The following is a 27,559-nucleotide window of genomic DNA, read 5'->3' as shown; positions in this document are numbered from 1 at the left end:
TGTGTTATTGAACGCACCCTCGTTTCATTTTCAAGAAACACAGCCGGGCTTTCTGCTGACGTTCATGTGGGGAAGTCCAGATCCGCGGCGCTGCGTTCATCTGAAAACAACAAGACATAGTCCACTTACACCTGTCTGCTGCACACGGCTCATGACACTTCCATAGAAAACACAAGTAAGTGTCAAAAAGCGCGGAGAAGCCCTCATTCCCCAACGCTAGGAAGGTAGTGACCGGCTCCGTCTATTTCCTAGTAAGGCTGCCGTTGGCTGGCTAAGCTGTTAGCTAGCTGCTGGTTTGTTGCCAAATATAAAAACAAATGAGTCCCTTCTTATCTGGTATATTTAGTTAGTTTTGTCTTGTCTATGAGTAGGCAAACTACTTGTGTCACACTGCCACAAAACCTCTGATAGTTTTTTTTCCCTCTCTGCTATAACATTGAGCTGGCATTAGCCTAGCAGCCGTTCCAGTATGTAGTCCTGCCCGTGTGTTTGATAGCTTTATGTAGAAACCAAAGAGTGTAGTCACTTAATAACCTTAATAACCTATTTCCGTCACAGGCTGCGTTAACATGTTAACAATGGAGAGACCTCCCTTCAGGCAGAACCAGATGTGCGGAGACTGGGAACTGAAAGAGAGGCTGGGCATGGGAGGCTTTGCCCATGTTTACCTCTACCAACATAACGTGAGTCCGCAGCCAGGAGAGCTGCCAACCCTAAACTTCACTTAGGAGGAAGGATATAGAAATGGCTTGTTTTAAAGCACGCACAAACTGCTTTTACCTCTGTGCGTTTCTATAATAATGGGATGTGTGTTGTCTGTCTGTTGTCTGTAGCAAACAAATGAAAAACTAGCTATAAAAATGTGCCGCCTGGAGCTGACGCCGAGGAATAAGGACAGATGGAGCAGGGAGATCCAGATCATGAAAAAGTTGGTATTTATTTTGACTGTTTTCCTCTCTAATTGGGTTTGCTTTAAGTACATCACACCACAAGCCTGTATGGCAGACTTTTCAGTGTCAGAAAGGTGGTTTTGTCTTACCTGAGGGGTGCTTTTTGAAGCAGATTCAGCAGAGCCAGACTTTCTTTGTGTTAGCTGGCATGACAAAACCTGAAACCCCAGTCAGAGATAATTAGGATTGCAGTAGTGGTTATCCACTTTTTCCAAGCAGTTTCACATAAAAGCTGGATTTGAGGCTTTTATTTGCACAAAATTGACCAGTCAGACATTATCAGATGTGTGTGATAAAGATCTTTTAAAGAATACTAAAAATAAAACGGCAAAAGGCAACACTGGTGCTGCAAATGGGACAAGAGAGAAGTTAATATATTTACTTTATCCCAGCTGCGGATAAATGGCACCAGTAGTAATAATAATAATAGTAATGCATTAGTCTTATATAGCGCTTTTCTAGACACCCAAACACGAATTGCACTATTCATTCACACCTCAGTCATACTTGGTGGTGGTACCTTGTGGCAGCTGCAGAAGAGACAAAGGCCAAGGGAGTAGACCCTGACAGAAAATCTGGAGTAAAGCCTCGCAGCTCCTGAATCCCGGTCAGTCTCCAGTTGTCCTGACTACGTCCTGCCACTGGATCCAGATGGGCTCGGGCAAGAGATTGATGCGGTTAACGCACAAGTCCCCCTCACTGGGTAGTCGAGTCACAACTATCCAACCTCATCTGCCCAGCGTGTGGGAGAGGCTTTCGTTGCCCAGATAGTCCACTTCAGGACAGATCCAACACAGTGATTATTTACATTTAAAGATGTTTTGCTCTTCATTGTTGCTGATGGACGAGCAAATAGTTATCATTCTGTAGATGCTGACTTTTATTTCTAATGTAAACCTCAGGAAAAAAAAAAAAAAAACCTCCATCACATACTCTGTTCAAGACTGTCACGGCACCACAGTCTACTGACATAGACTTGGACATCACTTTTTTGTGCCATCATTAAAGTGAAATTATTGTTTACTGCTTGAATATTCTTGTTGATAAATAGACTAATCTGTGTTCTAATAGCTGCAATTCCAGCAGTGTTTGCACTGCTTACACAGACATACCAGCAGATAAGTACAAAACATATTTATGCATTTCTTGCATCACCAGGTAAATATATGCAATTTTCTGTGACAAAGCAGTTTTTCCCTGTTGTAACTTAACAGCTGGAGTGCCATACAGTGGTGTCAGTAAAGTACAGCTCAGCAAATCGCATACTGAAGAGCTCTTCCTTCAGCAGCAGCAGAGAATATATATCACACTTATACTGAAAATTCAAAAATCTGTGAAAATGTGGAGTTACACTCCCCTCCAAAAGTACTGGAATATTGAGGCCAGTCCCTTTATTTCTGCTGTAGACTGAATATGAGACAAAAGATCAACATCTCAGCTTTTATTTCCAGGCATTTTTACACCTTGATTTGATACTCAGTTCAGAAGATAGCACCTTTAGTCTGAAGCCAGCCATTTTTCTTGTGAGCAGAAGTATTGAAACATGTGACTGACAGGTGTGTTTTGTTGCTCAGGTGTGTCCTGTTACATTGATTGTTCAAACAATAAATAGTGCTGAATGTCTGTGCTCAGTTTCGGATTTCGGTTTTTCTGTGCAGAGTGTGCATATAGTTAGAGGTGTAACCAACATGAAACCAGAGAGATGTCTATTGGTGAAAAACAAGCAGCTGTGAAGCTGAGAGAAGATGGAAACTCAATCAGAGCCATTGCACAAACATTAGCCATAGCCTGTGCAACTGTTTGGAACATCATGAAGAAGAAAGTGGTCACTGGTGTACTAAGTAATAGATGTGGAACAGGTAGACCAAGGAAAACAACAGCAGCTGATGACAGAAACATTGTAAGTGCTGTAAAGAAAAACCCTAAAACAGCTGTTAGTGACATCAGCAACAACCTCCAGAGGGCAGGAGTGAAGGTGTCACAATCTACTGTTCACAGAAGACTTGATAAACAAAAGTACAGAGGCTTCACTGGAAGATGCAAACCACTAATTAGCAAGAAGAACAGGAAGGTCAGGCTGGAATTTAATAAAATGTACAGAGTCAAGCCTCAGAAACTCTGTGACAAAGTTTTATGGACTGATGAGGCAAAGATGTACCGTTACCATGGTGATGGAAAGGCTAAAGTTTGGAGAAAGATGTGATCTGCTCATCTGCAAAACACAGTGTAGGTAATGTCATGGCTTGGGCTTGAATGACTTCTTCTGAGATGGGCTCATTAATGTTCATTGATGATCTTACCATGATGTCAGCAGTACGATGAACTCAGAAGTCTACAGAAACATTTTGTCTGTCGGTTTAAAGGAAGATACAGCACGATAATGACCCCAAACACACCAAAACTGAAAAGGAGCTCATCGTGGCAGGAAGTGGAAGGTTTTAGGCTGGCTGAGTCAATATCAGATCCTACAGAGTGTTTAAGCAAAGGTTTTGCAGCTAAATATTAAGTCTTATTCACTTTAAGCTAAATTTATCTGTTCCAATAAATTTATCTGTGGAAATACGTGGAAACAAAAGATGAGATGTTGATCATTTGTCTCATCTTTGTCAAACCCAAAAGTTTTCAGTCTACAGCAGGAATAAAGGGACTGGCCTCACTGTTCCAGTACTTTCGGAGGGGAGTGCATGTTCAGCATTAGTTAGCACGGTGATCTAACCAGGCAAAAAGAGAGCCACTGTCCTGACACCGAAAGCTCAGCACACCTCACTAACCCATTAATCCTGCTTTGGTTATATTCAGAATTTTGGTTTAAAACTGACTAAGTTTAAGTTCTGATTCTTTTAGTTGCAGTGTGCTGTGATGTAGATTCTCTGCTGAAGGAATATGTTTTGTATGCACAACCTGCTAAGCTGGTTTTTAACAACACTGCAGAATGAAGGTGTGCAGTATTTACAGCAGCTCAAACTGTGCATCACAGGTATTTACATCTATTCTGTTCCTGATGCAGAAAGTACATGCTTTTATCTGCTCCTAAGTCTGTTTCACACTGAGGGAATTACAGCTAACGCAGCAAAAGAAAGGAGGCTGCCATGGAGGTGCTAAGATTTTCCCTGGAAGCAACCAGGATATACAGCATTAGAAATGAGTCCATCAGAGGGACAGCTCAGTTTGAGCTATTTGGTGATAAAGTAAGAGAGGTTTGGACATATGCAGAGGGAGAGTGGATATACTGGACAAAGGATGATGAAGATGGAGCTGCCAGGCAGGAGGAAAAGAGGAAGACCTCAGAGGAGGTTCGTGGAGGACATGCAGAGGGTTGGTGTGACAAAGGACGATGCTGGGATAGGGGGAGATGGAGGCAGACAGTCCCTAAAGGGAGCAGCCAAGTGAATAACAGTGCAGATTTAAAAATGATTAAGTCTGCTTTTAAGATATTTATCACCAAGAATATTCAATCAGTAGAAATGTCCACTGTGATCAAGCCACAAACAAAAGTGATTTAACCCTCAGCCTATAACTTCTTTGTGATATTATCCTAACCATGGCTATGTAGCTGGCTACCAGATAGCATTTCATTATGTCAACTTTGCTAACCCTCCAAATGCTGCTGCTGTTGAGTTTTCTGTCTTCGTTTCTGCAGATTTTTATCAGTGCTGTATGTTTTTGTTTGCGTTAACCCCTGGGAGAACAGTCGCACTGAGCTGAAAAAAATTAGTGTTTGACTGCTTTTGGGAGCTGAAGGAGTTTTTGGACCAGGAAATGTCAAATGATGTTAGACTGAACAAGCAGACAGCACGACACAAAGTGCGAATTGACAAAATGTAGTTTGCAGTAGTGCTTTCTTTCTTTGTTGTACTCGTGGGCCTCATAAAATGGCATTCTGTGTGATCGTCTTCACAGTTATTGGTATTTATTAATCACTTCATGAAACCTGCATGCTTGCAAATGAATTAGAGTTGCACTGTTATGCAAACACTGGATGACTATGCAGAAATCTGTCTGGCTGTCTTTAAAAAGTAATGCGGTTATTACTCTTCCATCTCTCTCACTCAGGTTAAATCATATCAATGTTGTGACAGCCCAGGATGTTCCAGAGGAAATGAACCAAATAGCCTTAAATGATCTTCCACTGCTGGCTATGGAGTACTGCTCCAGAGGAGACCTGAGGAAGGTGAGGGGCTTCATTCAAACAGGATTAATATTATGTGCAGAGTTTAGATATCAAGAAAAATGTGCAGTAGAACTTAGCCGAGAGCTGTCACGTTTACGTTTTCAGTCCAGTGGTATTTTGATGGACAGTCATGGGTGCCCAACAAACAGGAGCTATTAATAAGCAATTCAGCATCCTTTCAGTGGCTCCAGTGTGACAAAATTCAGGCTAAAAATAAGGATTAAAAGACAGTTGTGTTGTCTGTCTGTAGTTTGGTGTTGTCTTTCCTGAACCAAAGCATTGGTTCCCTGATATGCCTGTATTTTGGGGTTAACATTGCTTACACCAGACTGATAAAAATACTTAAATGCAAAAGCAAAACTGATAAAAACACAGGAGAAAGAAAAAGAAGAACTTCTATAAGGACTTTACAAGATTTAAACTACACACGGAGGTCAGAGTTTCTGAATAACACAAAGTGCATTCATCTTTTGTTTTACTTACAGTACCAGTCAAAAGTCTGGACACACTCACCCATGCATATGTACTGTAGATGAACCCAGGACTGGTTTTAAGTCACTGACTGAATTTTACTAGTAGGGATAACAACTCCAAATGCCATTAAATAACATTTAATGATAATGAATGAGAAGCAACGAACTAGAGCACAGCCTGGCAGAGCCACCTGGTACCTATGAGAGAGGAGGGTGGGGTGGGGAAATGAGAGCAAACAGGTGTTTGAGGGAGGTAGTGTTTGGAGTGTGGTCCTACGCTGAAAATTCAGATAAATGATCTCCAATAAAATCAGAAGTGTGGACCAGTACACACTGTAAGCAGTATAGATACAACCAGACTGTTTAAAGTGAGTTATGGAATACATAAATGTCATTAAATACATACAAGTTAAACAGAAGATGATAATAAACACAGCACAATGTCAGGATGTTTGTCACCTTTCTGTCATGTGGTAAAAATCCCTCATCGTTGACTGGATTTCTTTTTCCTAATCTGCAGGTGCTGAGCAAACCTGAAAACTGCTGTGGTCTGAAAGAGAGTGAAGTGCTTTCATTACTCAATGATGTTGGTATGTTCATTGTTCAGCTTCATCATTCAGGCATATTTTCTTGTTACACTTTCAGCTTTAGTTAACTCTGGCTTCTGCTCCAGGATCTGGTATCCAGTATCTGCATGAAAACAAGATCATACACAGAGACCTTAAACCAGAAAACATAGTGCTGCAAGACATCAATGGGAAGGTAAACGATTTTGTGCGTGGTCCGTTTGACTTCTTTCAGCTGCTCCCTGTAGAGGGTGCCACAGTGGATCATCTGCCTCTATTCCAGCATCTTCCTGTGTCTTCCTCTTCTCCTCCTGCCTGGCAGCTTTATCTTCAGTATATCCACCATCCCTACGCTGCACATGTCCAAACCATCTCAGCCTCTCTAACTTTGTCTCTAAACTGCTCAACCTGAGCTGTCCCTCTGATGGACTCATTTCTAATCCTATCAGTCCTGCTCACTCCCAGTGAAATTCTTAACATCTTCAACTATGCAAACTTCCTGTTTTTGTCAGTGCCACTGTCTCCAAACTATCCATCACAGCAGGTCTCACTATCATCCTCTAAACCTTCCCTTTCACTCTTGCTGCTTTTCTCTGACACTCGTCTCCACCTTGCCTGCACCCTCTTCTTCACATCGCTTGTGCACCGTCCTTTGGTTTGTATGGCTGTCCCCAGGTGTTTACACTCATTTACCTTCATTTCCTGTACTCCTTGCATGTTTACCTTTTCACCTGACTACCTCTAATTCACTTAGCCTTCTCTGTTTGACTGCTCATCTTAAATATATTGTCTTTATTCTGCAGTTGGTCCACAAGATTATCGACTTGGGCTATGCTAAAGACCTGGACCAAGGCAGTCTGTGCACATCATTTGTTGGCACGCTTCAGTACCTGGTAAACACTTATTTATCCTCAGATGTTGGCTGGTTTGTGTTATAATGATAATAGACTAAATTTTTTACTTCCTGCCTTTGTGAAATGATTAAATGTACAAATGATTGAACTGAAAAGCATGTATAATATTGAACGGGGTCATTATTATAAAAAATCAATCTGTGCCTCCCACCTCACCCCCTTAGTCATCTTTCTTTCTACAATAGCTTCAGCACATTGATCCTGATACCCTCTGTAATTCAGGCCCTTCTGCTTACTCAAAGGATTTTTTTTTAAAAAATGTCTTCAGGACCAAAAATTGTTTCATCAGCATGAGCTGTCTAAACTATAATAATATGTGCGAACCAACTTAGTTTTTCCCTTTACATTCAGGAGTATTAAAATAGGTCTGTATTAGAAAATTATTTTGATTTAGAAGAACCTGATATGAATGTGAGTAAAAAGGACACCTTTCATATGCTATAACTTCTTTTGACACCTGGTGATCCCACATGATGAAACAATCATTGAAAGTTTATGTGAAATGTATTTTTTGAAGTCTTCTTCAGTGAATTATCAGAAAACAGATCAAACATCCAGGTACCAGCACTTGTTTCTATTCCCCTGTGTCATAGATGTTAAATTGGTGCAGTTTAGCTTTTGAATCTATTTAATTTAATTCAATTCAATTTTATTTATATAGTGCCAAATCACAACAAACATTCACCTCAAGGTGCTTTATATTGTAAGGTAAAGACCCTACAATAATTAAACAGAAAACCCAACAGTCAAAAAGACCCCCTATGAGCAAGCACTTGGTGACAGTGGGAAGGAAAAACTCCCTTTTAACAGGAAGAAACCTCCAGCAGAGCCAGGCTCAGGGAGGAGCAGTCATCTGCAACGACTGGTTGGGGCTGAGGGGAGAGAGACGGGACAAAAGACATGGTGTGGAAGAGAGCCAGAGATTAATAATAACTAATGATTAAATGCAGAGTGGGGTATAAATGGAGTGAAAAGAGGTGAATGAATGAAATACTCACTATGGAAACCCCCCAGCAGCCTAGGTCTATAACAAAGGTGCCTAAGGCCGACTGTGATAGTGGAGAGTTTCGCTAGCCGCTGTGCTAACGTGCTTGCTAATGTTTCCTTGTTCCGCCTTGGGAATTAATCTGATGTTCAACATTTGTCCCACGTGACTTTTCTCCCAGGTCATTTGCGCCCAACCTTTGACCCACAGTTTGAGAAACACTGATATATGCTAAAATTATTACAAATTACAAAAATAAGCTGATTCACAGGAGGTCAGGTGAAAATCTTTTCCCAGGGCTCCGCTCCACTTCACCTGGGTGAGCAGGTGACCTACGTGCTGAAGGCTACTGCAGGGGCACAGGTTTGAGTCCACCTCAGACCATTTTCTCTCCCTGCTTTTCTATCTACTCTCTATTGTGCTGTCACATAAAGGATGAAAAGGCCAAAAATAAGTCTTTAAAGAAGTTTTATGTCAAAGATGAAAGACTATTTTTTTTTGCTGTGTTTTTTTCCTCTGTAGGCTCCTGAGCTCTTTGAGAATAAACCGTACACTGTGACTGTGGACTACTGGAGTTTTGGCACAATGGTTTTTGAATGCAGCTGTGGTTTCCGTCCATTCCTGCACAACCTGCAGCCCGTGCAGTGGTAAGATGATCTTAGTCTGTCAGCTGTACACACTGCTGGATATACACTCTTAGAAGAGTCAGCTGCCTGAGTAAAGTGTGCAGGAGGCTGGCTGCCAGGACTGTCACCTGGTTTATTATCAGTGCACTCAAACGTCACAGTTTAAAACTGCATCTTCAAAAACTAATATGCCCATATTGAAGTACTTTGTATTGAAATTTTTAAAAGTTTTTAATTAAGCAGTATTAAAATTTAAAATGGTTCCTTTCTGATCTTGTCTCTTCTGATCTGCAGGGCCAGCAAAGTGAGGAATAAAGGGCCAAAAGACATCATGGCAGTAGAGGAACTGAACGGAGAAGTCAAGTTCTCCACACATCTCCCCTATCCCAACAATCTGAGCAGGTCAGCTGAATTCATTTTAACCAAACATTTATTTATTTATTTTATTGATCCGTTTCTCTCCTCTGAGGACAAATTAATTTCTTCACAGTGTTGAAGCTGCAGTAATTAAAATGAAAGCAAAATAGCCCCAAGCATCTGAGCTGTGGTTGTTGCAAATTACTCTCCCTGAAGACCTGTTTTAACCTCTGTTGTATAGGACGCTATCGGAGCCGATGGAGGCGCTGCTGCAGCTGATCTTAAAGTGGGATCCGGTGCATAGAGGAGGCAAAATTAACCCTGAAACCAAGAAACCCCTGTGCTTTGAGCTGCTGGATCAGATACTGAGTATGAAGGTGAGGCACTGGAAGCACTGCAGTGCCCTAAAAAGTTTATTAGTATGTTATTTTTCTCATTTTAAAATTGATTTAAATTGTTTTTACACTCGTCAGTCTACACACAGTACACCATTCTCCCATGGTTACCTCTGACTTAGACAAAGAAGTGCCTGAATATGAATTTAGAAATGAACAGTATTTTAAGTAGTACTTTATACTCTGCAGTTGTAAAACTATGTGGCCTACACATCAAATTTAAAAAGTAAATACTGTAATGTTGTGTTTCATTGTTTGTCTCCTCTTAATTCAGCTGAACCTCAGTAGCTCTGGTTAGCATGGATGTAAACACAGTTGCCCTAGCTATGGGCTGAAAATGCAAAAAATTGAAAGGTTGCCACCAATACTTTTATAATTTTTATTACACTACTGTTAATTTGCACAGCCAAGGGTAGAATTCAAAGTGACATTCAAACGAGGCTTAAACAAGCGCAGAGATACACTATAGTTTTCCTCTATTTCACTTTTGTTGGTAATAAAATTTCTTTAAAAATTAAACAATTTTCCTTATTTTAATTTTCAGGGGTTTTTTTTTGTTTTTTTTTAATGCTACAAAAACATGATTGTGGAAATCTTAGTAATGTTCACAGGCCAGTTTATAATAGGCTTTGTCACCTCCATAATAAGGCTCAAATATGTTTTGTAGCTCTGTCCAGATTTTTGTGGTCAAAAAATAAAGAAAGTGAGGGCTTTGCAGCCTTTGTTTAAGTATTTAGACCCATGCTTTAGTACTTGGCAGCAATGACTGCCCACATTTCTTTGGAGTTCTCTCCCGAGATCCTTTTTTTGGGTTCAGGTCTGGAGTTTGGCTGGAAAACTGCTTTAAGCTATTTGTCTTGTTAGAAATGTTGAAACCTAAACTGTCAGTCATTGCTCAGGATTCCCCATATTTTTCCATATCAATCTTTTCCTCTATCCCAACTGCTGTCCCAATCGTGTGATAGAAGAACATCCGCTGCCACCATCGTGTTTGACTGTAGGGACACTGCTGATAAGCAGTAAAGTACATAGTCTGGTTTCCTACGTACATGTCATTTTGAATTGTGGCCAAATGGTCAGATCAGAGGGTTTTGCTTGTTCTGGTCTTAGAGTGGGATAACTTCCATCTGGCCACTCTACCATAAAGACCTGATTAGTGAGGGGCTGCTTCTCCAAACAGGAGCTCCAGATCTCATTCATAGAGACCAGTTCTAACATTTGAGATTGGGCGAGGCTAACGTGTTTGGTTTTAGTGTTGCAGAGATTTCATATTCTTCCCTGAATCTCTCACATGATAAAAACATTTTTCCTGTTCCATAAGTGAGGCCAAAGTTTTCAGTGGGGTTATGATGTTAAAACATGAGATAAAATACACAAGTAGTGGTGTAGCATTTCTCCAAATCCATGTTTCGGTTTGTTTGAAGTAGTGTTTTGTTGTTTTTGTTTCTTTGTCCTCTTGTGGGAAAGAAGTTTAACTGAGGGGGATGATCCCTTGATCCTACTTTGTCCTTGAATGTAAAACAAATTCCCATTTTCCCAGTATTTCCAGTTTATGCTACATATTAGAGCTTCCCCCAAACATAACATTTACCAACTTATTTTACAGTGTTAGGACAATGTCCTCTCTAACCTCGGCTGTCACAGCCCTCCTCATGTGGCAGCTTTTTATTAATAAGGTAATTACAGCTCAGTGGTGAGGCAGCAGTTAATCAATATTAAGAATAATTAGATTCTTGCAGCCTTCCACATACTGGAGAAAATGACAGATCACAAAGTAGTTCAGTTGATACTGATGCCCCCCCCCCCCCCCTATGTTCAGGTTGTCCACATCCTGAACATGACCACCGCCCAGGTCCACTCCTTCCAGCTGACTCCAGATGAGAGCCTCCACAGTCTGCAGAAGCGTATCGAGGCAGAGACCAAGATCGAGGTGGTGAACCAGGAGCTGCTGCAGGAGACGGGAGTGTCACTGGACCCCAGAAAGCCTGCTGCACAGTGTGTCCTGGATGGAGTGGTGCGTTGGTTTAATCACTGTTTGTCATCTTCTTAAAAACATTTTTAATCATTATTCATTTAATTCAGTCATTTCATTTTTTTTAATGTTGAATGCATGGTCTGTAGATCAAGTTACTGTTCATATCCTAGTCCTAAAATCACACATGATGATGCACAAGGACTTAATGATCAAATATACTACTAGCTCATGATGAACTTAAAAATCAGGGACAGTACTGATGATTCAAGGGGCCAAAGATGCAGCCTGCTGGCACTGCTCCTCACTGTAGTCATGCTGGGGTTGATTGTTACCCCTCACCATACTGTCTCTGTATGCTGGGATACATCAACTGAATATCTGGCCTGTTCTTGACTATTTACGTCGAGTGTTAGTGACAAGGGGCTAGTCTTTGTTGTCAATCTATTCACTTAATTTTATCTTGTTGTGTGTTACCTGTGCATCAACAGCAGTTAGTGGTAGAGGGTCAGCAGTTCAGCAGTATTTCAGGCCTGTGATGCCAACAGGAGGGTTTTCTTTGCCATCGATTTTTACTCATGCAGTGGCGTGATTATATAGATATCACATAATATAGTCTTCGGTCACTGCAGGGTTTGCTAGGGTTCTGTTCATGCCAGTTTATGCCTGTAAATGTTGACTTTAACTGCCTGTGAATCAGACACATCTGCCACAAATCACAGGGCTGAAAATCTGCTTTTTTCCATACATTATTACATCCTGTTACCTGTTTAAGGAAGGCAAAAAATTACCTCATGGTTTCCTATTGGAACATTTACAAAATCAGGAAACTAAAAAATATTGAATATTGAAATGATGCTGAAAAATCTACATGCTGGTATCCTGACTGATTTCCCCCTCGCTGCACGTGTGCTGAGGGACTCACAAGAGTGAGCTGCAGAAAAACTGCTCGCAGTCTGTATAACGGTTTTCTTTCTTCTTGTGTAGAGAGGCTGGGACAGCTACATTGTCTACCTGTTTGATAAGAGCATCACCAAATACACCGGCCCCTTCAGTGCCAGACGTCTGCCTGAGAAAGTCAACACCATCGGTGAATTTATTTAAAGTCACTGCAGTTTGTGAAATAAGTATTGAATGACAGTGTTGGCTCTCTGCTGCTCTCTGTAAAAGTCTTGTGGTTTTTATCTTCGCAGTGCAAGATGCCAAGACGCAGTTACCTTTGGTGGTGATGAAGAAGGTGTGGGGTGAAGCTGTGAGCTACATCTGTGGCCTGAAAGAAGACTACAGCAGACTTTTCCAAGGGCAGAGAGCTGCCATGTGAGTCACATAACAATCGTGTGTAATGTGTAATTGCCCAAATCATGAGTTATAATATGGGCCTTATGTGTTTGTGCTGTTTTTTTTTTTTGTTTTTTTTTTTAAAAAGGCTAATGAATGGAGTCATAACAGCAAAAAAAAAGTCCTGCAGCTTTTCATTAAGAGCGTTTAATGTTGCATCCCAGCTCTGCTAGGGTGGAGGAAGCAGCTACAACCAGATGTTGTTGGTTCTGTGAAGGATGGTTATTGTCACGCACAAAAACAAAAATAACAAGATGACTTAGAAACAAAGAAGACAAACCACAGGAACAACAGGGCAAAAGATCAGAACAAAACAAAAGGCTAAAACAAGAGTAATAATAATAATAATACATAATTTATTTAGGCACCTTTCAAAACCCTTAAGGTCACCTTACATTAGTACAACAATTTATAAACATATACACAATTAAAAGAGAATGAAATAAAAGCACACACTATAAAAAGCTGATAAAGAAAACAATCAACTAAGAGCATGTATGCAAGTCTAAACAGATGGGTTTGAGACAGGATATAAAAATGGACAACTTAATGTTTTTCTCAACATGACCTTTGAACCAGCCTCTAAACATTTGTTTTCATATCAGGTTAGTAAGATTAGTTTCCGTTTCTGAGCATGAGGCATTACTCTCTGTGCTACTGGAAAGACAACATACTGTTCCGCATGCCAGCGTGGATCTCTCCGTATATACGATATGCACGCACAGATCTAAGATGGGGATGGTATGCTCACAGTTGAGGTTGCATGCACTTTGAAAGGAAGATTATTCCCTTCCACAACACACAGTTGATGCTAAATTCATGATTGATTCCTGAACAATTTTCTGTGTGGTTAAAAACTGGGCCTTCACACCAGGGGTGTGTGATTAATTTTAGATTTTAATTCCAGTTTCAGTTTTCAACAATTATAAAAACCAGATAATATGGATAAAGTGATATCATGTTATCTTGTGTCACAAATCAAGCATACGTCCTCGTCCTTGCTTTTGGTCCACCTTAAAATCCTAAACTTTCATTCAGCTCGAGCCAGGACAAAGGAAAGCTCTACTGAGAAGAACTAAAAGTGGTAAAAGGCTACTGTAGGTGAACCTACCATTTCTCTCACTGTGGTTAACATATTGGTTTCCCAAAGCCCGCCGCTGTTCAAGCCACATTTTGCTCCTGTCTGACACCAGAGGTATCCCACTGTGGAGACCGGCAGATGTCCTCACAAGGTGACCTGTGTGGTCAAAATTATGGTCTGAGCCTAACTTGGCCTCCCCCACTACCTCAACATCTTTACTTTTTCATGCATTTAATTATTCAAAAAAGTTCCGTTAAGACTTTATGTTTATTAAGTTAATAAATAATGATGGTTAATAGTGAAGATTACATTTATTAACCCAAATAATCATGATTATGACTTAAAGTACTGTCATGAATGATTTATTTCTGCAGGAAAAAAGAAACTTCCCGGTGACTCAGGTATACAAAAGCTCCACTGTTATTAGGTTGACGTCATTGTTTTGAAATGTGTCTGATAGGAGAAACACACCAGTCTACATAAAAGGAAGCGATAAGCCCCTGGACAGTTTCAGTATTTATGCTCTAAACCATTTCTTCATGTTGCAGTCACTGCTTCTGCTGTAGAAGCTAGAAATCCCAATTTCTCCTTATTTATTTGCAAGTGTTTTGTAGATTTGTGAAAAACTCATTAATAATTTATTATAACCATGAAACAGCACTAAATTGCTTTATTTGTGGTATTAAAAAGCCTTAAAATTAAACCCCATTTTCTATAAACTTTATTCCAGCCTTTGCTGATTGAATATTGGGAGCCATAAATTAGCTGTCAGCTGAATATTATTTGGAGTGTAATACTTCCAGAGTGGAATTGTCTTTGCATGAATGAAGCTTTGTTGTGTTGCTCCTTATACTCTGGATGCTGTAGCTGTGCCTGTCAGGGCTCACCTACTGCCGACTGTTGTGATAGAGCTGGATCACATGTCTGGATGATTATCAGAATGCAGGATATGCTCTGCAGATCGAACCTATCCTCCTGCATTGATACTGTCTCCTCCTTCCCCCTGCAGGCTGAGTCTCCTCCGCTACAACACCAACCTGACCAGGTGTAAAAACAGCATGTTTGGCTTCTCACAGCAGCTCAAAGCCAAGCTGGATTTCTTCAAGAGCAGCATCCAGTATGACCTGGAAAAATATAGTGATCAGATGCACTATGGCATATGTGAGTGTTTGCATTTTTGATTCAGTAACTATGTTGTAGGGTGCTCAGTGAAATCATGTTTGTATGTTTGTCCAAAGCCTCAGAAAAAATGCTGAAAGCCTGGCAGGAGAATGAAGAAAGAGCTGCAGCGTTTGCACAGGTAACTCATCTTTTCAAATAAGGTGATAAAGTAAAGGGAACTATGTTGGTGTATAGTGCCGTGTTTCCCACAGCTAGCCCCAGTCCTCCTTGCTCTCATCCTCCTCTGCACCATTTTGGACTGCAGCCTGTAGTCCTTCTGGTCACGCCTGAACCTGCAGCAAGTACAGAGGTGTTCACATGCTTTACAGTGAATTCACCAAGGCTGTAGACCAGAGCAAGGACTACCTTCACGTACTGCAGTCCAAGACGGTGGAGTTGGAGGTACTGTGCAGACTCACTGAAGAGGCAGCTGATAATAATGCTCAGTTCAAAGCACTTTGCAAATGAAAGTATTTGCCTGGGATAAACTTATTAAAGTCATTTCAGAATAATTGATTTAATGAAGCACACATAAGAGTCACTGCGATGGTCACCAGTGCACATCCTTCCTGTGGCAGCCTCTGGTTGATCTCTGGTTTGTCCTGCAGGTGGCAGAGGTGAGCCATTTGGATGATGAGATCATGGCTCTGCACTCCGAGATAGTTGAGCTACAGAGGAGCCCATATGCCCGGCGCCAAGGAGACAAGATGGAGCAGCTGTGAGTGTTAATGGGGTTTAACCTGAGGAGATCCCATGCTAGATTCATGCACTCCAACCTGCACAGATATCAAGAGCAATTTAAATCCCACATTTTCCTCATTTAGAAGCCATTAGTAATAGTTGCTTTGGGGCCTCTAATTCTTTGTTGTTTTACATAAAAGTGTCTACAGATGGGTTGGACACTTGTCAGGCAGCAGGGCTAAAATAAATGATTAGGTTGGTTGTAGATTGATGTAACCGGTTTCTTGATTTCACCTGAAAGCATGACTGGACAGTGCCAAACAAATCCTACATATACACTTTACATGCACACTAATATTCAGGTGTCATGTAAACCAAGTCCTATTTTTAATATTCTGAATTGGGCCTTATTCCCAAAGTAGCATTTTCCAGTGAAGATATGCCAGATATTCAGGTAAAATTCAGGTTTTAGTAATATGCTTTGGACATGTATACAGAGCATTTGGAAATGTATCTCGATTTCTTGTCTGTTTAGTCAACTCATAAATCATAAGTTTGAAGGATGGTGTACAGATGAGGCCCAAAAGAAAAGCTCATGTTCGTGGCTTGAAGGAGAAGATCGCTCACTGTTATCGTGATGCTGATATATTTCTATAAAGTTTTTGAATGAATAAATGAGGAAATTTCTGTTTTGGCACACAAACAAGTGGATGACTGCTCAGGCACAACACTTGAATGTGTTGTGCCTCAGCACAGTGATTGTAAAGGAAGCTGAAGGTTTTTTTTGTAGTAATTTTCATACTCATGTTCTCCCGTGTATTATCCCAGGAACCTTTTGAACTGTTAACGTTTTTCTCAGATGATTTTTTTGTCTAGTAATCATCCATCAAGTGACACATCTGTTTCTGAGCTTTACAGTTCTTCTAGGAACAAAATAGTTGCCAAAAAAGAAAAGAACAAAACCTTCCACTAGTTTGATCTGGTTAGGGGAAGTTTCCCAGTCTTTGCTGCAACTATTTCCTTTCAGTGTTATTTACTTTTAGTCATTCCGCAAAAGTCTGGATAGCTTGGGACTTTGTGGTATCTTGGAATTTCCTCAATGATGGCAAAAATGGTGACATGTTAATCTGCAGGAGCCCTCTGATGGCAATCTTTCCTCATGGCCATTCATTAAAAGCCAGACTCTCTAAAGGGGGATTTATACATGTGCATATACATGTGTATTTGTACATTATTGTGTATTAAATGTACGCTATAGGTACACGGTAACCACAAACCCTTCTGAAATAATATGCCAGAACTTACACTGTAACATCCACCTTCCTAGAGATGTAACTACGCATTGCACAGACGCAGTTTGCAACGACTGTAATTGGCTCATTCAGTACGGTCGTTTCGTTCTACGCGTTTCAGACTAATACTTCTTCTGCTGCCATTTTTCTGATGGAGTGGAAGAGAATGGATCACCTGAAAGAGAGAATACACTGTAATCATGCATAGACACAAATATAAATGCTTTTCAAAGACTCTGCATAGATTCAATGCAGAAGCATAAATTAACCATGCTGTGTGGTTCCACATAAAGATGGGCTCATGATCACCATGGCTAACACAGAAAGACACACAACCACCCTCCCACAGATCCATGCCCATTTAAGAACATCGTTTATGCAGGGCTGCGGAGTCTGTAGGTAAATTTACAGCAGGCGATGCGAATGGAGGCGAATCCACATCCACGATTTAAATGTTTCCACTTCAGGGAAAAATTTGCTTCGACCAGCTGAGATTCTCTCACAGGCCTGGACTTTCCTGACTTACTAACAATAAGCAAGAAGTCCTGTGGTTTCATTCATTTTCCTCTCTACATTAATGTAAGATTGACTAGATTCTGCTGGCCAAAAATTAATGGAGGACAAGCTTATGGACTCAGTTTGTGGACAGATAGAGCTGTTTGATTCAGCTTGAAGGGAAACAGAAGATGCCTGGAAAAAAGTGAGTGAAATTGTAGCACTTTCTGATAACTGCTGAACACATGCGACTGTAACTTGATTCCAGCTGTTGGTTGTACTCCTGCTTATTCTCCTGTTGGCTGTTAGGAGTGAATTTTTCTGGGTTTCGAAGTGCCACGTGCAGTAACAAGCCCCAGCTGGACGCTGTTGACTGTTGATAGTAAAGCCATGACGAGGCTCAGTGGTCTTCCTCTTTTCACTAACATATCTGCTAAACATATCTCCACTGTTAACCACAACCCCCACTCTTCTGCCTCAGTGAATGACATAAGGCATTCATATCACTAAGTAAATGAAGTAAAATATGCCCAGTGACAGTAAGGGATATGACTAAAGTGTCAATATTACCTCCCCTGAATGTCCACAGGTACACCCCTTTGCTTGAGTTTTTTCACCTACATTTCAGTTGATAAAACTAGTTTGAGGATAGTTTTTAGCTCATCACAGGTAATCAGTAAAGGTTTGCCTCTCTATTGTAAATCCTCTGAATTGGTGTTTGATTGAAAGTGTGTGACTTTAACTTAAAAACAAACTGTCCCCTGTGCTACTGTGAAAGTTTTGACTGGTGCCTGTTTCCAAATAGGGATACCAATGAGGAGAGGATGCCAGTGGTGTTTTAAGCACATAGCTTCAGATAGTAATCTACTGCTTTAAAGACCACTGGATAAAAGTTCAGCTTCAAACTGTGAATATTTTAATCTGATAAATGAATTTTATTGCAGGGAAGAAAAGGCAATCGAACTCTACAGGCAACTGAAGATGAAATGCAAAGGTAAGAAACACATGATTCCAAATTTAATGTAAAACTCCATGCAATTGCTCACTTTCCCTCTGAAATCAGAAGAGGAGTGAATGCATTTCTTAAAGTGATGTGTGTGTTGAGCAGTTCTTCTGATGCTGTTTCTTGTCAGTACCTGACTCGGATGTGAGCTGCGACAGCTCTGAGATGGTGAAGGCTATCATCCAGACCGTCCAGAACCAAGACAAGGTCCTCAAAGATCTGTTCACACACCTCAGGTAAGAGTCCAACCCTGCTCCAGGGGTATTTTTTAGCTACAATATTACACCTTTGTGTTTTATTTTTCAATACTCTTAGTGTTATTAATTATCAATGGCGTCTGATGTGAAAGAACAGCACATCACTGCAGTACTATAACTGTTTAGCTGGATTTATTCTCAGAAAACCTGAAACTTTTAGTCCACAGAGCTTTGGTTTGTTTTCAGAGCGCTCTAAGGCTGCGTCCACACATACATAGGGATTTTACTGAGGATTTTCCACTTTTTGTTTTGGAAAATATCTGCATACAAATGAAAACACAAAAACAATGTTAATGTCAAAACAGAGGGTGGCGATACAACTCAAATCTGTGTTAATTAGAGGCCTACAAACAGTAACGCACTGCAAACCTTTGATACTGCAAATCTTTGTTTTCCTCGTCCATGAGTAAGGGCAGAAATGGAGGTTCCCTGGAAGCAGTTTATCAAAAGTTCAGTTTTCAGTGACCTGAAATGCTGTTTACATGTGGATGAAAGGCTAAAACGCATACAAGAAGTTATGTTTACCAAAGTACCTGTGTACATGAGGACAGGGCCTAGATTAGTCTGCAGATGTATTAAGAAGTGACAGCTCTTAAACATGCAAGATGTCTGCTGCAAGCTGCAAACCTCCCTGCTGTCAAAGAAACCTTTGGAGCATAAATGACTCCAGAACTTAAATCCAACCCTGGTGCACAGTCCACACCGAGTTTGTCCAAATGTTCATAGTGACTGTTGAAACTTCCTGTGGCGGAAACATCATTCATGTTGTTCCTGATTTGTCTCATCCCAACAGTAAGATCCTGATCAGCAAACAGAAGATAATCGACTTGTTTCCACGAATTGACAAAACTCTGGAGAGCATTAAGGATGCTGACAACACCGTGATGCAAATGCAGATTAAGAGACAGAGGGAGTTCTGGCACCTACTCAAGATCGCCTGTGTGAGTAAATCTGCATCGATTATTAGCAGCCCGCTCTATTTTTTTTCCTAGTTTTTGGTTTTATTTTATTTTTTTAGGGGGAGAGGATATAGTGTGGGCCATAATGCAAAAAGCTGGTGAGTTTGTGTATCTACAAAGATGTGTAGGACTCTCTGCTTTGTTTTTAATAATCTAATCTACTAATAATTATAATCATCAGTTTTTTCTCTCATTCTACAAAATATCAGAAAATAAAAGAAATTTTGTTAGATTGGCAGTTGGCTCAAATAAATTGAGTTTACTTTTGTATAAGAAAGGAAAATAGGAAGCCTTCCAGTGCTGGAGCTCTAAATTTGAATTGAAGTTATTCATTTTCTACTTCCTTTTTCTGCAGCTTAATAAGTCAGAGCCAGTGGCCAGCCAGCTGTTCTGTTATCTCCTCAGCTGCTCTAAAATACCAAACACACAGTAAGCGGTAGGGCGTGAGACACCGCATGTTTGTTACTCCTGTCTGTACCGCTGTGTTTCTGCCTCTCCTTCAGGCCCAGAACTCTTCACGGAGCTCAATAGCAGCCAGTCCCGAGTCATCCAATCTGCTGCAAGTTTCTCAGTGGTCCCAGGCAGCACAGCCCGTCAGCTCAGCACAGCCAGTCAGCTCTCCACACCCCCTGACCTCCCTACCAGGGCCAAATGACAGGTAACATCCACTCAGTTATGTAGGCACTGCGGCTGTGGCCTGTTTAATGTCAGCTCTACACTCCTCTAAGATAAAAGATAAAGATAAAACTTCAGCTTGTAGTTTATTTCACATTGTTTCATACTAGGAAGGAAGTAGTATGTGTCAATATGGATGCATATGTGTGAATAAATCAACTGAGTAATTTCCTATTCATATACAGTGGTGTGAAAAAGTGTTTGCCCCCTGCCTCATTTCCTGTTTTTTTGCATGTTTGTCACACTTAAGTGTTTTGGAACATCAAACCAATTTAAACAATAGTCAAGGACAACACAAGTAAACACAAAATGAAAGTTGTAAATGAAGGTGTTTATTAGTAAAGGTGAAAAAAAATCCAAACCATCATGGCCCTGTGTGAAAAAGTGATTGCCCCCTAAACCTAATAACTGGTTGGGCCACCCTTAGCAGCAACAACTGCAACCCAACGTCTGCGATAACTTGCAATGAGGCTTTTACAGCGTTCTGGAGGAATTTTGGCCCACTCATCTTTGCAGAATTGTCCTAATTCAGTTACATTAGAGGGTTTTCGAGCATGAACGGCCTTTTTAAGGTCATACCACAACATCTCAATAGGATTCAGGTCAGGACTTTGGCTAGGCCACTCCAAAGTCTTCATTTTGTTTTTCTTCAGCCATTCAGTGGTGGACTTGCTGGTGTGTTTAGGATCATTGTCCTGCTGCAGTACCCAAGTACGTTTAAGCTTGAGTACACGAACAGATGGTCTGACATTCTCCCTCAGGATCTCTTGGTAGACAGCAGAATTCATAGTTCCATTTATCACAGCAAGTCTTCCAGGTCCTGACGCAGCAAAACAGCCCCAGACCATCACACTACCACCACCATATTTTACTGTTGGTATAATGTTCTTTTTCTGAAATGCAGTGTTCCTTTTACGCCAGATGTAATGGGACACACACCTTCCAAAGAGTTCCACTTTTGTCTCATCGGTCCACAGAATGTTGTCCCAAAAGTCTTGGGGATCATCAAGATGCATTTTGGAAAAATTGAGACGAGCTTTAATGTTCTTTTTGCTCAGCAGTGGTTTTCTTCTTGGAACTCTGCCATGCAGGCCATTTTTGCTCAGTCTTTTTCTGATGGTGGAGGCATGAACGCTGACCTTAACTGAGGCAAGTGAGGCCTGCAGTTCTTTGGACGTTGTTGTGGGGTCTTTTGTGACCTCTTGGATGAGTCGTCGCTGCGCCCTTGGGGTAATTTTGGGCGGCCGGCCACTCCTGGGAAGGTTCACCACTGTTCCATGTCTTCACCATTTGTGGATAATGGCTCTCACTGTGGTTCGCTGGATTCCCAAAGCTTTGGAAATGGCTTTATAACCCTTTCCAGACTGATAGATCTCAATTACTTTCTTTCTCAATTGCTCCTGAATTTCTCTGGATCTCGGCATGATGTGTAGCTTTCAAGGATCTTCTGGTGGACCTTACTGTGTCAGGCAGCTCCTATTTAAGTGATGTCTTGATTGGGAACAGGTGTGGCAATAATCAGGCCTAGGTGTGGCTAGGGAAATTGAACTCAGGTGTGAAAAACCACAGTTATAGTATGTTTTAACAAGGGGGGCAATCACTTTTTCACACAGGGCCATGATGGTTTGGATTTTTTTTCACCTTTACTAATAAACACCTTCATTTACAACTTTCATTTTGTGTTTACTTGTGTTGTCCTTGACTATTGTTTAAATTGGTTTGATGTTTCGAAACACTGTAGTGTGACAAACATGCAAAAAACAGGAAATGAGGCAGGGGGCAAACACTTTTTCACACCACTGTACAGGAAATCTGACATCCTGGTTTTATCATCAAACATGACCATCTTCCTCACTCAGTTTGACTCATTGAGATTAACTGTTCTAATGAGTTGATCATTGAGCCACAGCTGGACTCAGGTTTAAAACAGCATGATACAGCAGTAGCTATTAATCATATCTTGTATGTCCTAGATGACGAGTGTATCCTTTTCCTCATTATGTTGTATATTGTTGTCTGTGATTTGACAAGTGCATTAGTGGATGGATGACTCATTTACTGCAGACTAATTCGATCCATGGGTCAGATAAAGCAGCCTGAACAACTGCAGCTCCAGTCAAAGTAATCGATCTGATTTCCCTGTTCAAAGTGAACGTTTGAATCCTCCCTAACCTGTACATCAGCACCCCGTAAACTATCCTCAGCCTCTGTGACCAGGTGCTGAATGGTTGAGGCCATGAGTGTTTCAAGTCTTCAAACACTGTAAATGATTTATTATTGGATGGTCTGGTCACTTATTTGCCCGCACCAGAGCATTGGAGAAGCTCGTAATACCCACAGCCTACTCAGCACCCAGTGGAAGAAGTGACTGCCCAGTGAATGTGGTAGACAAGTTCTACCCTGAGGTCTCCACCCAGCTGGCTCTGCCTAGAAAACCTCAAAGAAACATGAGTGATTCAAATCACCCCTCATGATTCAGTAAATAGAGCTGGGAGGTGCTGTAAAATCTGGGCCATGCAATATATATTAATATGTAATAATGCCTTGATTTAGTGTATTTTTATATTTGTAAAACATAAAGAATGACACATGCCTGAGAAAGAGCCTGTAAATTGAAGCATTGCATGTGTAAAAGCATTTTCTAAATACTGCAGTTTGCAGACCTTTTTTTTTTTTTTTTCTTGTGGGTTTTGGCCGTTAAAAGATGCTTTTTCTAAATATCATATCCCCTCCAGCCTTTGTGTTAGCTGGAAATGTAGCAGTGCAGTAAGAACTGTTTGTGCTTCAGTCATGTGCACATACTGCTCTGCGTGGTTTTGTAGGTCAGTGTTTTGTTTTTAGTTTTTGCCTTTGGGAGATCATAAACACACTGTACGCATGAAGAACGTGTCATGTGACTGAATTCTGCCTTCCTGGCTCTTCAGTGATGCTGCCCCACGACTGCTGCAAGAGAATCAGAGGTACCTCAGTCAGCTGACCAGCCTGATGCAGGAAGCTGCTGATGAACAGGCCAAAAGCATAGTGGTGAGTTCACTGCTTTTTAAAGCTTGCTTCTTACTGCAGAGGGCCGCGTTTAAATTAGCCATAAAATCATAATTAACTTTTATTGTGTGGTTAGTCCCCCTGTAGAAAACCAGCCCTGCAGATGACCTCAGCCTCTATCTGCACCTGTGGAGGCCCTGAGGCCTGCCTGGGTTCTTTAATCTCATTAAGGAGGACAGGACAGAACCTCACTGTTCTCTTTCAGCTTTATCATGTACAGGAGAATCTTTTTGTTAAGATGACAGGAAACTGGTGTTCCACAGAGATAAGAAAACAAAGCTAACGCCAACAGTGTTCACAATGCTCTGTCTGGTGTATTTATTACAGATGACAGATGATTATGAATCTTAAACTGAGGTTCTTTTACAAAATGACAGTAAGGACTCACTTTATAACAATCATAATTAAATAATTCTAAATTGATAGAAAATAATGACGTGAAGTTTCATCAGCGACGTCGTATTCAGACTTACCTTAGCTGATAAGAGAGGATTTGTAATAAATGTTTAATTACCGATTAGAGAGTCTGTTCTCATTTTCAGAGTTAAACAATGCTGATTAGTTAAAGTATTTGCCTTCCCAGAAATTAAACTGAACTGTTCGTACAGGCTTATTTGATGGTAATGTGGAACGTAAACAGTGTATTGATTATCAAACATGGATTAGGCTTTAATTGTGTATTGATTGCTAATTATTATATTAACATATTCTACAAGTGCAAAAGTCATTCAGTAGAAGTGAATTTTGTCCAACATGGAAAAACTCCATTTCACTTGTAACGGCAGAGCAATGAATAGTGGGAATTTACCACGTCACCCCGGGAGTGTTTCAGAAGCAAAGTGGGGTCTTTTATTTTGAAATTTGACCAGATTCTCTGTAGTTCCTGTGTGCAGGTTGAGTATGGAAAACTGCTTCTGAAGCACACTGCAGTGCATCAGGTGGACGTGCAGTCATTGTCTGAGTGGTACTGTGGTGAGCCAGTCTAAACGATGCTCTCTGCACAGTACCACAAATTACTCTTCCTTTAGTGTCATTTCCATGCCGGACTGGTCTCACTCCTGACCTCGGGAATACACCGGGCGTAGCTGTGTTGGATTTCAGACATGGGCACTGAAGCTGATCCTGCCCATTTACAACGATGCCTGCAGTTCAGCAAATGTGCCGCCGCCTGTTCAGAAACTGTCCAGCAGCAGCTCACTGGGGTCGATTCACGTGGGGTCGATTCTTGACAAAAGGTGTGAGACGTTGCACAGAGCAGGTCAGACACAGAAACGACAGTTGTTTTATTTTTCAAAATAAAAGACCCCACAAAGAGTAAATGCTCTGCCTCTGAAATGCTCCATGTGATCTGAAGCCCTGTGAAGAACAGGATCGAACAGACCCCTCCTGGGGTATTCCTGGGCCAACTCATCGTATTTTAACCCAGGTGATCTTTAAGTGTAGTTTAACCAAAAAAGGTAAACCAGCCAACTTACAGTCCTTAAAATTACAACTTCCAAATGATATTCAGTGAATTTTATTTATTTACCATTTACAAAGTTTTATTAAAGTCTGCTACCACTAACAATAACATCCACTTATTAGCAAATAAGTTATAACTGATTAATTATAATTTAGCTGTAAATAACTGAACTAAAACTATCAGTTTACCTTTTATTAACAATGATTATTATGAAGTGATGTGACAAATGACACACAAAAAATTATTTTTATACATGTTCAAATATTTTCTTGTTGTCTTCTCCTAATTCCTCCTTTCATCTTTCAAGGACCAAGACTGGAGCTGGACCAAATATGAAACTTTAACAACAAAATTAAAAAAGCGAAATTCGTAAAGGCCGCCCTCCCTCCCCCGCCTGAGTAACACTAAGGACTGCGAGCGATAACGCGACTGAGCAGTGTCACACATCGTACAGCTGTACATGGACTCGGGATTTTACCGGGAAAACGGCTTTCCTGATCATCTCTAAAGAAAAAAAGGCTCGTCTGCCTCCTCCCATCGTCTCACATGGTGGAAGTTTGATTATTAATCTTGTTTTATATGAAAAAAAAACAAAAACTCTCTCTTCTCCTTTTCTTTATGCTGCACAAAATTCATCACAGTTCACAAAACTGATGATTTTGTTTTTTCATTCATGGCAAACATGGAGCAAACTGTAGCAGTTGTAGATTTGAAGGTTTGAGGAGCATCAATCCGATGGGAGTGGGTTTGACAGGAACACAGGAACTTGTCTGACCCCGTGACATAAAAGGGAAGCGCAGGAAGTTGTTGGGGGAAGGCGGGTTTGGGGGGGAAATTACAATCAAGCAGAGAGCACTTTGATACTCCCAAGTTTCCTCTCTGTGAAGAGGTGAAGCGTTCCAATCACCCACCATCAGTATGATTAGATTTACTGGAAGCTTTTGAGCGGTTGGTTGAATTTTCTGTATGTTTGTAAATAGTGTTATAGGCAAAAATCTCGTGGCTGGCCATTATGTTTCTATGATGTGTATACTGTACTTGTGTCTCTAACTGTCATGAACCTTCAGTGGGTTTTCTCATCTATGGATTATTCATGCTGTACAGAGCTGAAATGATCTGAGCTCCATCCATTTAAAGACAAATAAAATGATAAGCATGTAACCTGTTCCAGAGGAAGTTATGTTCAGAGTTTCAGATTAAAATCCTCAAAAGGTGCCACGTTTTCCTTTCCTGGCAACATTTTCCAGGAGCAATTTAGATTCTCAGCTGAAGTTAGGTATGCAGTTAGTACACTGGTAAAGTTGCTCTACTGCAGACTATTCACTGCACTGCCTCGTGCAGCCTTCATGCAGAAAATTACAGATTACATGATCCACATTTGACTGAACTCCCAGTTTATGATGTTCTCGTGCACCTGGGGATCATTTTCAGCACAGCTGCTGTTTTTGGATCTCTGAGTGAAATTCCCGTTATTCCACCAAATCAGTCAGTGCGTATAAGCAGAAGTGCTGAACACATCTTTTCTTTCTCTCGTCAGAATGAACGACCAAAGCTAAGCATCCGCTTTTTGACAGGTGAGCTCTGAATGCGCGTTCACCTTTAAATGGACTCAGCAGCTGATTGGCTGTCACATCAGAAATCAGCAGCAGCATTTTATTTTCATTAAGAACTAAAATTCTTTTAAAGCTAATCTGCGTCCTCAGCCCAGCTTCGTGGGTCTAATCAGAGCAATCATCATTACCCTCATTTAGTAATGCTCAATTCTGAAGTGAGTCAAACTTCTTCTGGCCTTCACCGACTCACACCCACACCTCAACGTGATTATCAGACAGGAAAAACTCCAGTTTGGAAGCCAAACCTTAAACCAATGGGAAGTTTGTTTAAAGAAACCCAGACCTGCTCTGAAAGAAAGAAATTTATTCCTTGCGTTAGTGAGAAAATGACTAAATCAAAGGTTTTCCCCTCCTCACCAATTCATCTATGAGCAGTTTCCTCAGGGTGTGGCTGTAACATAATCAAAATGAAAGGCTGGGCTGATGATTCAACACACAGTTGACCAAGTTATGGGTGTTTGCTGTGTTAAAAACTAGGTTACTTTTTCATAATGAAGCATTTTTTGTTTCACTTAAAAAAAAAAGGAAGAAAATTATCAAAATAATTTTTGGACGTACTTTAAATGTTAGTGCATCCCTAAGAAATCATAAAAAAAAATGCTTACTCTGATGGTGCACAGTGTGCTGGCTTTAAATCATGAAGCTGCACAGCTCACAGTGATATGAAGTTTCCTGCTCCTCAGATCTGACAGGAAGCACAGAACAGCAGTTTAATTTCCTTGTTTAACAAGTTAAGATTAGTAGGCTAATCATTTCAGCTCTTCCCACAAACATGAGTCATTTCTCTCCAACATCCATCCCATAATGACAGAATGCAGCATTACAGTGACGCGGTCTGGGTCCAGGCTGAATCTGGCTGGCCTGCACAGTCACATGGTTGCTTTGGGCCAGAGCCAGAAATTAACCTGTATTTATGAATATAAAGTGCAATGGCTAAAATAATATTTTTCTTTTTTTTTTGTATTTAAACCACTGCATTTGTTTTCTCTTTGTTTTTTGTTTTGATGGTTTAAGTTTGTTCTCTTTTTAGAAATGTGGTTGTATGAAGATAAAATGTTTACCTGGTAATGAAATAAATCACTTTGGCACGA

The 27,559-nt window shown here is 40.7% G+C and overlaps 1 protein-coding gene across 1 annotated transcript; it reads left to right on the top strand.

The window, feature by feature from the left end:
* Positions 1–33: 33 nt before the first annotated feature.
* On the top strand, positions 34–27,559 carry LOC115798168 (inhibitor of nuclear factor kappa-B kinase subunit alpha-like). Its single transcript, XM_030754913.1, has 22 exons — positions 34–175; positions 559–683; positions 834–928; positions 5,004–5,121; positions 6,115–6,184; positions 6,268–6,356; positions 6,964–7,053; positions 8,582–8,706; positions 8,980–9,087; positions 9,284–9,419; positions 11,257–11,451; positions 12,397–12,499; positions 12,603–12,726; positions 14,838–14,989; positions 15,067–15,128; positions 15,598–15,707; positions 18,402–18,451; positions 18,591–18,696; positions 19,511–19,658; positions 20,180–20,334; positions 23,276–23,375; positions 25,163–27,559. Exons 2-22 carry the CDS (start codon positions 570–572, stop codon positions 25,226–25,228), a joined length of 2,316 nt encoding a protein of 771 aa, XP_030610773.1. The 5' UTR covers positions 34–175; positions 559–569; the 3' UTR covers positions 25,229–27,559.

The sequence above is a fragment of the Archocentrus centrarchus genome, chromosome 19, assembly GCF_007364275.1.
Source record: "Archocentrus centrarchus isolate MPI-CPG fArcCen1 chromosome 19, fArcCen1, whole genome shotgun sequence".
Taxonomy (NCBI): domain Eukaryota; kingdom Metazoa; phylum Chordata; class Actinopteri; order Cichliformes; family Cichlidae; genus Archocentrus; species Archocentrus centrarchus.
This window is presented reverse-complemented; position numbering and strand designations above follow the sequence as displayed.

Bases quoted from the DNA above. Each gene is read 5' to 3' on its own strand.
- LOC115798168 (XM_030754913.1), top strand. From the start codon at position 570: ATGTTAACAATGGAGAGACCTCCCTTCAGGCAGAACCAGATGTGCGGA. The intron at 11,452-12,396 runs GTGCGTTGGTTT...CTTCTTGTGTAG, and splicing joins AGTGTGTCCTGGATGGAGTG to AGAGGCTGGGACAGCTACAT. The intron at 12,500-12,602 runs GTGAATTTATTT...TTATCTTCGCAG, and splicing joins TGAGAAAGTCAACACCATCG to TGCAAGATGCCAAGACGCAG.